The 13,709-nt window shown below is 41.9% G+C and overlaps 1 protein-coding gene across 2 annotated transcripts in view; it reads left to right on the top strand.

Moving 5' to 3' along the window:
• capn15 (calpain 15) overlaps positions 1-13,709 on the top strand; it is a 54,974-nt gene that overhangs the window by 20,916 nt on the left and 20,349 nt on the right. For both annotated transcript variants that reach the window (XM_088016293.1, XM_014988716.2), the window contains one exon: positions 4,786-6,400. In XM_088016293.1, the coding sequence (XP_087872419.1) occupies positions 4,786-6,400 (1,615 nt within the window). The remainder of the gene's footprint in view (positions 1-4,785; positions 6,401-13,709) is intronic.

Genomic DNA, 13,709 nt, shown 5'->3' with positions numbered 1-13,709 from the left:
AGTTGCGTGTGCATCCGCTTTGTTTACAAACTGCTCTCATTTCTAAGTGTAAACCTTTTCCAGGAGGTTTCAGAGTGCGTCCTTGTGGGTCACGCAATAATTTGGAGGTGCCTTTGATTGACCCAGTTATTAAAAAGCGTGTGAGCCAGATTGGTGTGATTAAAAGCCGTGAGATCAGCTGCAGGCAGAAGCAGCGGCGTTGCTCCATGAAGAAGAAGCGGATCGTTTGCCTTGAGTCGGTCTCTGCGTGGAGACGCTGTGACTTTGCTCTCTCTCTTGCTGGAGATGAAAGCGGCCTGACAGTTGTGGAAACGGCCACAGGGTAGAAGCTGTCATCATCAGACATGAGGTGGCGACGCTTTGTGCTGCTGCTGCTGCTGTCGTCATGGCTGTTTGGCCCGTCAGACAGCCAAACACGGTGTGAACGTGTGTCTTCATAGTTAGCATGGAGGTGCTGCTTTAGTCAACCATGTGTTGGTGAACCGCTGAGGATCCATACAGTGGATCTGGAGGAAAGAGTCACAAAACATGTTGACTTTATTTATTATTTTGATTTTTGATACTTTGACCAAAGCAACAATGTAAAATAAACACCTCATAACTATTTATTGTAGTCGATTTCAAGAACATGTTTTTGTTGTGTTGCAAATATGTAACTAAATCATTCGAGGCGCCATGATGGACCCCGGAAGTGAGGAAAGGGAGTACTGAACAGAGCGACTGAAATTGTTTTCTAAAGTTGTTTTTACCAGTTTCTTCATGACTTCTACTTGTTCGAGTTCAGATAATTTGTCTGTGAACGTAACACACCTGATTGGGGCTCATAGACAACGGGATTTACAAAAGTTGGAAACAGCTAGCTTAGAAACCGACTCGTTCCTCCTCCCTCCTGACGTGTTGATCAGATTACTGACTTTACCTGAATTCACACCACATGATTTATATCACTGTCATAAACAGCGTTTGCCTTTACACCGGAGCAGCATTAGAAACGTACAAAAGACGAGATGCTAACCAGTTTTTTTTCCCATACATGCTAGGCTACATGACGGTGCGGCACTGTCTCCATGGTTACCAATAGCTAGACGCACCTTCTCCATAACGCGATAGTTGATATATTTCTATGGTAACACTTTATTTGAAGGGGGGTGAATAAGACTGTCATGACACTGTCATAAACATGTCATAACACCTGTCATGAACATGAATAAGCCTTCATGAATATTTATGACTGTTGTCATAAAGCGTCATTCGGTAAATTATGACACTTTTAATACAAAGTTGACATTATTCAAAATGTCTTTATTATGACAACTTGACATTAACCAAGAAATCATTACTGATGTAAATTTGTTATAAAAGTATTACTGATTGGACTTTAAAAATTAGGTAACTTTATGTTATTAAAGGTAAAGTTTAAACAGTAATGATTTATTGGTTAATGTCAAGTTGTCATAACAGACATTTTGAATAATGTCAACTTTGTATTAAAAGTGTCATAATTTACTGAATGACACTTTATGACCACAGTCATAAATATTCATGAAGGTTTATTCATGTTCATGACGGGTGTTATGACATGTTTATGACAGTGTCATGACAGTCTTATTCACCCCCCTTCAAATAAAGTGTTACCATTTCTATTCATAGTTACTTATAAAGTACATGAACGTTAATCTTCTTGCCTTGTAAAAAGTGTTTTCTACAAATCCGCGATTTGATAGTCATTGTGATTAACAGCTGCTGTCCTGACTAAAAGTTATCAAATGAAATGACGAGCTTGGTTTCTATCCTTCTCTGTTTGTGCAGCCGGCCACGCAGCATCCTTTTTTTTTAAAAGTGAAATCAACTAAATAGAAGCGATATTAGGTTACCGATGTCTTTTTAATGGAAATTGGCTGATTACACCACTAATAATAATAAATTTCTTTGGTAAAGTATTTCAGATCATTACTATTCTAAACCAGTCTATTGTGGACCTTTGTAAAGGTTCAATCCCACTTACTGCTACAGTATTTATGTAAAACAAATGATTATTAGACAATTTACTAACTTAATTTTAAAATTACTCTTGGATTATTGGGTTATTTTTAATATGTGTATAAACTTTACATAATGATACAAAAGCCTTTTTGGATACGAGGCAAAATGTTGATTTTTATTTTGTTTCAGTAATAAAGGATAGAGTGGAGCAAAGATGAATATTGTGGAAATAAATGAATGTGTTTCTTGAATAGTATGTATATGTTGGTTTCCCCTGATGTCTTGATCTTGGATTGATTTTCTTCCTAAAACATAACAAAGAGCTGCTACATTTGAGCCCATCCTCCAGCTCCTGTCAGTTTGGGATGCAACATTGCTCCCCTGGGACCGACGTGAAAAGCAGTGCAGCATCCTCACTTTTAGCACCTCATGCTCTACTTTGGGTAAATTCCCATATTACCGTCTCTGAGTTGCTGTTCACACATGAGCGGCCTGAGTGACAGTGGCATTTATGAGCTTTTTTCCGACTGCAGACCCGTCCGTTCCCTGGAGGCTGGGATGTTTTTTTGAACTGCACTCCCGCTGAGTTGAAAGTATCCAGCTGTGCGGCTCGGCCTCCAAAAGGCCCGGCTCCACCCGCCGTCGATGAGCCAGATTGACTGGACTGCAGAGTGAACCGCGCACTGCAAAAACACAAAGTCTTACCGAGTACCTGTGGTCTAATTTCTGGTGAAAATATCTTAGTGCACTTGAAATAAGACAAAACTAACTCATAAGGAACCTTTCAGCAAAATACAGGAGCTTGTTTTAGTCAATAACTCTAATATTGATGAAAAGATACTTCAATAATAACCAGATGCGGGTCGAGTACCCAAAAATTATACTCTAGTAAGAGTAGAGATACTTCACAATAAAATTACTCAAGTAAAAGTAAAAGGTATTGAGTACTGATCAAAATATCAATCATTTAATTAAAAATTACATCATCAGAGGGACCAAAATATAAAGTTATGTGGAAATTCTGGTATTTTAAGAACCAAAATGACAATAATTCATAGACTAACAAAAAATAACAAAATCAGCTAAAATAAAATGTTTCCATTTCAGTTTCTCTCAATAAAAAAAGTTAAGAAACTTTAACAATAACTGCTGTGTGTGTCTGGTGAATGTTTGGTTACTCGAGTAAATGTGAATAAATGTGACTAGTTGTTACCTAATTCTGTGTATAACATGGAAAATCAGGTGATATTTTGTGTTTTTAGCAGTGTACATACCAGTCGGTCCAGCATCATTGTTATCCGAATTAACAGTTTCTGGCTTTAACAACGTATTCCTCCCCAGTTGGATGTTTAGATGTTTATAGTGGTTTTCTCATCAGTTGAAAACCACTGAGGGCCTGAAAGTGACATGACCTGAAGCGGATCTTTCTGTTAGCTTTCGCTGAGCAGAGAGAGAGTGTTAATATTAAGTGGAAGAGATCCTGTGTGTTTTTCCTATTCTAATAAGTGCCAGTCAGTGAGACTCGGGCATTTCTGCTCTAACATTCAGAGGCAGGCAGCGTTTCTCTGCTCTCCTCCCCTCTGGTCCTCCTCTCCGTGTGCTGTCTCTCTGCCTCTAATCAGGTGGCCATTGTATATGGATTTACTGCCCTCTGCGCCCCCAGGAGGGAGATTTGATTTTTTTTTCCCCCCTCTGCACTGGCTAATCTTTGCCTCTCCTATCCTGTTTTGCGTTTCTAATTTCATCTCCACTCCTCCTGCAGTTTCCCTTTTCCTGAAGATGATCAACCTCAGTTCCTGGAAGGATGAATTTATTCCCTGGTTTTCAGATATATTCCTACAAACATTTTCTCTCTTTACTCTTCATCTCCTTTCGTTAGACTGATATCAGATAATATCAGTTAGATAACTTAGATAAATGATAATTGTATCATTTATAATTTGTGTTTAAAATCCCACAAAGCTGTCTGTATTGTTGGTACAGTAATTCACCCGTTTCACCCCCTAGTGGTCCGCGAGGTACTGCATGTAAACAACTGTTTACTGGTCGTGACGTTAGCTCAAACTGTGACGCTACAGTTAGCTTACCAAAGGATTGTGTTTAAAAACATCAGTGGAAAATGGCTTATGACCGGGTCACTAAAAGGAAAGCCTACCGGTGGAAAGTTTCTGAGGATGATTTGCAGAGCTTTTGCTTTTGAGCACTACGATACATAGCATGTTCACATGCTGCGCCCCACGCTGACTAACTGCATCTTAACAGCTAAAATAAAATGATTTATGTTGGGCTATCTACTGGCTGAAATAAAATGCCCTAAAATGTCAGTAGTGAAACACAACACTTTTAGTAAAACACTTGTTTGATTTCCATGTGTTTTCTATGATTGGAAAGCTTAGAATCCATACTGTAAATAACCCAAAGTGCCCTGTTGTTGTTGAAGTGTTCTTGGTTTTATTGTGGCCAGTCACATTTACAAAACATCGCCACTCTTCACATTCAGACATTGAATTCAGACCAAAGACATTGACTTAAGAAACTAATATTTTTAATATATTAAGATGTTGTGCTACTGTGGGGGCCGTTTCAAGTTAGGTGGTTTATGAGTTTTCCTCAGCCTGAAAACGTTTGACGAACACTGCCCTAAAGGATACGCTAAAGTGGGTATACGATAAAAATATTACTTGAATACTTTAACAAGGTGCTTCATCTGGTTAAACTGTACTTCACCATATTTAGTTTTGTCAAATACTTTTTTATTTTCATGAAAAAGGTTCTAACAGAGTGTTTTTCTTTGTTTTGCAGCCATTCCCACTCTCCTGGTTCCATGGCTGCAGCAGTGCGAAGCAGCGAGTGGTCATGTGGACGCTGCACCTTCCTGAACGCAGGCGCTGCGCCCCGCTGCTCCATCTGCGAGGCGCCGCGCCAGAAACCCGATCTGAACCAGATCCTGCGGCTAAGCAGTACCGAGGAGCAACGCTGGGCCTGCCCACGCTGTACGCTCAACAACCCACAGGGATCCGGAGCCTGCTCGGTCTGTGGCTTTGGCCCATCGTCCGCCACCAACACCCCACCTACCACAACCATAGCCGTCACTGCCAATGGCCTCCCATCTGCTCCAACTGAGCCCCCGACACCCGCAGTCACCCCCACGGTGCTACTTGAGCCCAATGGACAGCAACCGGTCAAAGAGGACGTGTTGCGCCGCTCGGAGAGCAATGGAGAAGTGAGTGGCCATGAAGGGCAGAACCCCGGTTGGGCTTGTGCCCGGTGCACGCTCCACAACACCCCAGTGGCTTTATCATGCTCAGCCTGTGGTGGACCCAGAAAGCTGTCTCTGCCTAAAATCCCCCCAGAGGCGCTGGTAGTACCTGAAGTACGTACGCCTGTCGTCGGGTTCCCCGTTCACCCAGCACCGTCGGCACCTTTAGTCATCGACCTCACAGACGAGTCCAACACCCCCACTCCGTCTGATCCTCAAGAATCTCCCCAAGTTTCGTCACAGGGTCTCTCTTCGCCTTATCCAACATTCCCCTCCCTCCAGAACAATCCCGTGCCCCGCAGCCGGAGAGAAGTTCCCCCACCAGGCCGCCCGCAAAACCAAGGGACCAACAGTCCCAGCCCCACCTCCCCGTCCACGGCAGTCGTGCCCCCGCAGCCCGGCCCGCAGCGGCCAGCCAAACCCAAACACGCACAACCCCAAGAACCTTTGTACCCCAGCAAGCGCCTCAGCATCTTGGAAGAAGAAGACCCTCAGCACCACCCTCTGACTCCGGCTAACCCCACCTGGAAGTGCCCTAGCTGCTCTTTGCCCAACGCTGTTAGCTCAGCCAAGTGTGAGGGCTGCCGATCGTCAAGGGCCGGCGCTGACCTCATCGACCTTGTAGGCTGTGAAACGGTACGATTTACCCCAGCTAGCCCATCCAGTCCGGACTTTAGCACCTGGGCATGCTCCAAGTGCACCCTGCGGAATCCCACCGGCACACCCAAGTGCTCAGCTTGTGGTTCTTCCAAACTGCACGGCTTTCAGGAGCAGCAGACCCCTCTGACCCGCTGCTGTCCACATTGCGGCTCTGCTTCTTGCTCTTGTCCGCCCTCCTCCACCCCGTCGGGTCATAAAGCACGTAAACAGGCCCGGGTCTTCCCTTCCGCTGCCGGCGCTTCCTCCGGTTCGTCGGCCTCCACCTCGTCTGGCCTCCAGGAGAAAGCAGGACAGTGGAGCTGCCCTGCATGCACGCTTCTCAATGACGTCAAGGCCAAGAACTGTGCAGCGTGCCACACAGCGCAGCAGTACCTCACCCTGCGCAAGGTGGTGAAGCCCCTGAAGAGGAGGGAGAGCATGCATGTGGAGGCTCGTCGACGGAACGACGAGGGAGAAGCCAAGGAGCTCTGGGAGAACATCGTCAGCTTCTGCAGAGAGGTAAGAGGGGCTTTAAACGTGACCTATTCTGCTTCCTTAAACAGGTTAGGATCAGTCTGCAGGCTGTATAAAACATGATCATTATGCTTCTTGCACAAAGTAATTTATAGATAATGAGATTTTAGTCTGTCAGTTCTGCCTCTTTTGAGCTCCTTTCAGAGAGAGGCGTCACTTTAAATCCAAATAAGCTGCTGGCCACGCCCCCCCAACTCAACGTTTTACAGATGCGCAATTATTCAAACGTACATCTTTGAAAAACAAAAGTGGAGTCTTCTGCACAACCAGTAAGAATGTAGCAAGTGGTTTCTGGGTGGTAAGTCAACAACAAAGTACTCGTCTTTTCCAGCAGCCATTGTACCAGTGCATAACCAGCTAACCATACATGCTGGAGTTGCTAGGCAATGCGCAGGACTTTGTTGGGGTTGCTAGGTAACAGAAGAGAAGAAGGTTTTTGATATGGCTTGTTTTCCAGACACCAGTAACTTATTGCCAAAATTCAGCTTGGTGGGTTTTTTAAGCACTGAGGCTGGATTTAGAAGCAGTAGAAACCCAAATAGATTAAATAAAACATGCAAAATAAAGTGAAGGACATTAACCGATATTAGACCAACGTGGTTTGTTGTTCCTCAGCCAGAGAATCAGAACGGGTCATTTTCACGTTAATAAAATGTCACTTAAAAATGATAAAACTGATTTACATAAATCACGCTATTGATCTCATCATCTCTGCAGTCATATGTCTTAATACTGCCGGCCTAATTTAGAAACACTGTCTGTAAACAACAGCTGGTGTTTGCAGACACTCTTTACGTTGCCGACTAGCACTGCTTCAAGCCTGATCTATAAAAACCAGCGAGTGGCATTAAAATAGTCGACAGTGTCAGTAAACCTGAACATTGCTGTTAAAATGCTGCAGCTCTTTTCGTGGAGTTAATTAAAACTGAGCGTTCCTGTTATTCTGATGCTAACTTGATTTTTCTCAGGGTTTTGGTGGCTCTGCCTCGGATCAGGTGAATTCTGAGTTTAAAGCGACGCTCATGATTGAAATGTTGGCTCGTCTTCTCAGAACCTCGTCTGGGTCGGGGTGAAAGTCGTTCTTTATCTCCTGTGTGAAGAATTCTGGAAAACTATGGGGATGTGGAGGAATACGGAAAAGACAGTTTAATGTTCCAGCTTTCCTGTCCTCCTGTCCGTCCGTTCATTCAAGGATTCAGGGAATTTTATCCGTCCATCAGTTTAGTATCTTTTCAGCCAAGCGTTATCCATCAGTCTCCCCCAAAAGTTAAAGAGCAACTTTCTCTTTTGCAGTAAAATTGGATCTTTTTACTTTAAATCTGTCAGTTTTCCCATGAAAAACGTTTGAGGCCTTTTCCTGAAAGCTCAGGTCTGCCATGATGAATTTTAAATCCTGTGTCTGTAAGCGCTCCGTTTTACCGAACCTCTCCCTGAAACTGAACAAGCCCGGGCCTTGGATCTGTTGCATTTTCACTTTGGTCTCAGATACGGGCCAGATAAGACGGATTCAAAGCTCGTCTCTTCTCACTTACGCTGGTGTGTGTTGGCGTCAGAGCTGCTGCGCGGGATCAAGTAACGGCTCAGAGGAACTAAAGTCATCAAGTTCAACTCGACTGCATTAACCCAGAACTGCTCCTGCCAACAACCTTCTTCTCTTCTGGTTGATCTAAACGGATCATTTTCCTACAAAAATCTAAATCAGTTTTATTGGGTTTTTTGTTGTTTATTAATTGCATGTCACATAAAATATATGTTAAAAACGCGTTATTACCAACATGATAGTGGAAAAGATAAAACTTAATTCTTAAAAAGTAAATTCTGGTTGTTCAGCTTAGGGACTAAAACATTCTTTAAAAGTATTTTCTTAAACTTTGAGACCCTTTATGTCTTAAAAATGTGTAGATAAAAACTTCTATGCTTTTTGAAAGGTTTGTGAAATCAAAAGCAATAATTTTACCAAAATTGTTGAAATATCAAATACGTTAACTTGCCACGTCTCTAATTTACGGTAAAATTCTGACAAACACAGAAGAAACTTTTATGTTTGAAAGTTTTGAGCAATCAAAAGCAATAACGTTGCCAAAATTGTTGATTTAAAAAAATATATATGTATTTTTTTTTTCAGGAAATATCTGCAGTCGCACTATAAAAAAAGTCCCTAATTTATGATAAAAAATTTTCAACCTCAGAATTTTAACAAATTTTACCGTAAATTAGAGACATTTACTGAACGGATATTACCATAAAAATTTTACCGAGTGTAAAATCCATACTGTAAATTTATTCGTATAAATACGGATTTTACCATACGATAAAATACGTTAAATTCTGGTAACTACAGATATCATCTGGGTTTTGCCTTAAATTTGAGACTTTTTTTCTTTTTTTACAGTGTATGGCAGGTCTTCCCAAAAATGCTTTAGTGGTGGTTTGAGTGTTTTCACTTGTTTCAGAATGTAATTGAAGTAGAATAATCAGACGTCTGTTTTACGGTGGAACTGCTTTCGCTCTTGTATCTCTTCATTCTTTCTTTTAGTGGAGCTCAAGTTCGTTTTTTTTTAAATAACAGAATGAAACAAATGGTACATAATACATATTCATAAATCTTTGTGAAACCAAAACAATGATTGATTCTGTGCTTTTTACTCCTCTTTAATGGTGAAAAAGTAAAGATATCTCTAAGCGGTGCAGAAATCATATTTATAAGCAGCGCATACTTCATGTGCTCTTGGAGTCTCTGAGCACATTTCCCTTAAATTAGCTCTCCATGTCGCTGTGGTTCTGCTTCTGATCCCTCTCAATCTCTCAATCCTAATAGCTTCTGTGATTCTCTGTTTCCCTTTGATTTATTCGCCACATTTATAGTATCAGCAGCTGAAAGCTAAATGAGCTGCGCATTCGGAGAGCTTTTATATCCACAGGTTCTTCATTCTGATGCATTTGTCTCTAATACGTACCAGCAGACCCATCATTAAGGAGGGAAAATAAGTCTTTGTTATCTAAATGTACAGAGCCAGTCAGAAGTTTACATACCCTCATAATTAGCTTTAATGTCTCGTTAAATTCAGGCTTTTGAAGTGAGGATGAAATGTCTCTAAATCCACACAGACTCCAAATTATACCTGCAGGCTTGGGTATATTCATAAACAACAATTAATATTAGATCAATCCAAAGAAAGAAATCTCATTGTTGTAATTATGATGCATGTCAATGTGGAACTCGGTAGAGCTCTTTTAAACTGGTCGGTATTCACACCAGCCCCGCTCAGTCCGCTTTACTCCAACTCAAGTTTGTTTGTCTGCTGTTGGTCTCAACTAAAACATTTTGTTTACATTTTATTTGTTCTTGTTTATTTTTATTTTGGATATTTAAAATCTTTTTTGGCTCCAGTGTTAAATGTTCATTATCATTTTAAGGTTCCTGATCTTAGCATATGTTGTCATTATTATTATATTATTGAAAATAGTCTGAAAACAACAATATTATCGTTTATCGCGATAACGTCTTGGATAATTTGTTGTTTTCTGTAATGTTCATAGATCAAACCACGTTGAGCTCCTTTGTTCAGTTTCCAGCGCCTGATTGGTCCGATTCCCTGCAACAGCTGTTTGGAGACACAAAGCCGCCTTCCCTAGCAACTCTGGGCTCGGATGTGGCAACCTTTATGTTCCCGCTTTGTGCGACCCGGCTTCAAGCTCAGGTCTGCCGAGCAGAACCTTTGATGAGCCTTTATTAGGTTGTCATGGATATGTGGCGGAGCCTGTCGGAGGGGTCCGTTTAAAACCCGATCGTCAGGACCGCTCACTCTGGAGCTAATGAGACAAATCTGATTAAACGTGAGGAAATGCCGACGCCGCAGAGCTCCGATTCAGGTGGCAGGGTTTGACTGAGGGTGTGTGGCCCGTTAACACGCCAGCATTGCACCAATCGTCCCGTGTTTACAGTGAAGCATGAAGTGAGCTTCTGGATGCATTATTAATGGCTTCTTTGAAAGTCACAGGGCACGGCTGTGTAAGCGTGGGAGGCAGCTTGACTCAGTAGGGAGGAAGGAGATTGCATATTCTCCTCTCGCTGCCTAATTTGAGTCTTTTCTCTCCTGGACTCATATTTTAACTCTCTTTAGCTTCTCTGGGCTCCTCAGTGATTTCTCATCTCCTTCCCTTCATGTCCCATCATATCTGTCCCCACATATGTTTTATTCTCCTTTTTGCTGCTAATATCTCAAAATATTATACTCCATCCACTCAGCTGTGTTTCCCACAATGTGTGTGCTAACGCTAAGGTGAACACGGGGCAGAAACCTACATTTAGCAGCAGAACAAGATGGGAGAGGAAGTGAATTTAATCACTATCAGCATAATTTCCTGCAGGTTTTTTTTATATATACAAGGGCGTAAACAGGACAAGATTATTTACACTCCTTAAACTTTTTCATACTAAAGCTCAATGTATTTTTTACTGAAATTTTATGTGCTAAAACAAAAACAAAAGGATTTTAGAGAACAGGAAACGTCTTGAAGACCAAGAAGACAAGAAATGGTAGTCTGATCACTTCAATTGGAGAAATGTTGCCAGATTTAAAAACTTGAAGTGGTGCTTGTAGTCCCAGTTACCAGCAGAGTGCAGATTTACCCTGCGGATCATCATCATTTGACATTTGATTAAACATAGATGAGTTCAGTTCCTGTCCATGTGAGGAAGTTGGGATTCACCTGGTGTGCTTGACGCCACAGCAGGTGAATCGTTCAGAATTTGATTTTATTGTTTATATGCAGTTATTCTCTCAGTGGGGTTTGTCTCTGCAGAACAGGTTACATGTATTCATTCTTGTTTTAAAAATTGATGGGATTGACAGGATTTTTTTGACATCAACAGTCAAAATGTGCAGAATGAAGCATCTCCGTGTGTAAAAAATGTCCTATTCAAAGTCCAGAACTAAATAAAAAAGCAATATACTTTCACTGCACTGAGAAGTATTGCTGGTGTAAACATTCGTCTTCCTAATCCGTCTGATTGAAGGTACTAAAACTAAAACCAGAAGAAAACCTCAGCAGAGGAAGTTTAATCCAGATAAAAGCTTTCTGTTTCCCTTTTTTACACGTTGGCGCTGCTGCATGTACGGATCTACAGCGGATGTTTCAGCCTGCGTGATTGTTTTTCTTGCCTTTTATTGGATCAAGCAGATGGTGTTGTTGTTGAAATGTAAGTACAGGCTATTGCGGGCTTTGGCCATATTACACCGAGCAGCAAAGCCCAACAGCAGAGTCATGTCATAAAAAATATTCTCTTCTCACCTGAGGCCCATTAGTCTCTGCTGGTCGTTGGATTTCAACTTTCTGTGATTGATTTAGTTTTATTTTTTTCTTCTGAGAGCGCTCGATGCCAGCGCTCCAGAGGGTGTCGGCTCAGAAGTAAACACCGCTTGTAAACTGTGAAATATTTCAAGGCTTTTTCTTAGCGATCAACAGAAATATGCTCCAGATTTTCTGCTTCTTTTTTTTTTTTTGCCGCCCTTTTCTCCAGCTGGTTGTTGAAGTTCTGACTAACCGCAGTGACACATTCCCCCCGTTCTGCTCGTGCCAGCCTGTTCCCGGACAGTTCTGTCTGAATAAGGACTCCGCTGTGAAATCCCGTCCTATAGCCTCGTCTTTGTCTGCAGATTTAAGATATCATTGAGTCTCATGCAGATATTTGGTAGCGAGCTTTCCTCCCTACAGAGTCGCTGGTCCGCCTGCCAGCTCTGTGTCGTCTGGGAGACGACGGGAACGCAGCAGGTTTTCCCTGCGCAGCGTTGAATTCGCTGATTCCAGTCGGAGGTCTTAACATGCTGGCACCGGTTCAGGGATTGAGTCAGAGACGGTGCGGCCATGTTTACTTGGCAAAGACTCATCCATGCTAATAGATGTCTCATCCTGACAACATGTGCAAATAAAAGAAAATAAATTGCTCTTTTTTGTGGTTTATTTTTATTTTTGTCCCTTATTGCTGGAATTAAAGCGGCAGTACCATGTTCTAAAGTTATTCACTCATCTAAAACATACTTGGAGTGTTCCTTTGATTTATTCACACGTTTGAGAAATCCTTTAATCTCACATAGCAACCAGTCAGCTGTGCAAAATGCACTGTTGGACCTAGCCCCGCCTTCGAGGCGTAGCTTCTCCCCCTCTCAGCTCCTTCAGACTAGCCAGGAGCAATTAGCAAACGCCTGGTGGAACTGAGCATCATTATAGGAGCTGCTTCTCAATGAGACCCGATTTCAAGGCGTTAAAGTAGGAAGTAATTTTATTTTAAGTCATATAAAATTAAAATTTTAAGAAGACATATCTTCATGAGGTTGTCTTGGTAAGGCAGAGTATCTTCAGTCAGAGGCTTCTTCAGATTCGCTGTAATACAGACTGCTACAGGAGATCTTTCCTGCCAACAGCGGCTACAATAACTCTGTGAAGAATCTGAAATAATGAACTACAACAGCATTTAATTTCCCTTTGGGATTAACAAAGTGTTTTTGAATTGAATATTTGATAAATACAGCACTTTTTTAACAACTGAAGGTATAATAGTTACTTGATTATGGTATAAAATTCCTGGAAAATCCATAATACTGCCCCTTTAAAATTGCAGACAGGTCAGTGGTGTTTGCCCTGCAGAGGGTTCAGATTTAAGCCTGCGACCTCCTCATCCTGTAAGCCATATGGGACGGTCGAGGTGGAGCGGATGCATCGGTGTGACTCCGTCTGGGAACCGATGCTGCATCAAGGCTGCAGAATAGGATTGTGGGGGATGGTTAGCAATCAATTCGCTTCACTGTGAGCCACCAGTTGTGCCTTGCAACACAACAGGCTCACTCCTTCCACAGCGATAGGAAACAGAAAACGTTTTGCTGTGTGCTCTCTGCGGCGCGCTCAGATCAGCAGATACTGCCGATTTGGATGTCTTTATATGCCAACTCATCCATGTATGCAAAACAGAGGCAGCATGAATTAAGTGGAAGTATTAAATGTTTTAAAGAGGAAGCAGTTTGAACGTTTCTTCTTTATTCATCGGACACAGATAAGATGACACCTGGAAGAGACTTTTATGGATTTTCTACTAACATAATACGCTTAAATTGAGATAACAGCATAAATAAATGAAAATGGATGAAATGATGCTTACATGACTTTAAATTTATTTCTGTTTTTACATCCCAGCTACTGTGGAGTTTAATTTACAGGAGGAAATATTAGTTATCCCGCGACGTTAGGGCTGGACGATATGGACTTAAAGTTTTATAGCCATCTTTTGTGGTGCTGT

The sequence above is a fragment of the Poecilia mexicana genome, unplaced genomic scaffold, assembly GCF_051168715.1.
Source record: "Poecilia mexicana isolate PSO_F unplaced genomic scaffold, ASM5116871v1 scaffold_19, whole genome shotgun sequence".
NCBI lineage: Eukaryota > Metazoa > Chordata > Actinopteri > Cyprinodontiformes > Poeciliidae > Poecilia > Poecilia mexicana.
Note: the sequence above shows the minus strand (reverse complement) of the source record. Positions and strands in the feature narration are given on the sequence as shown.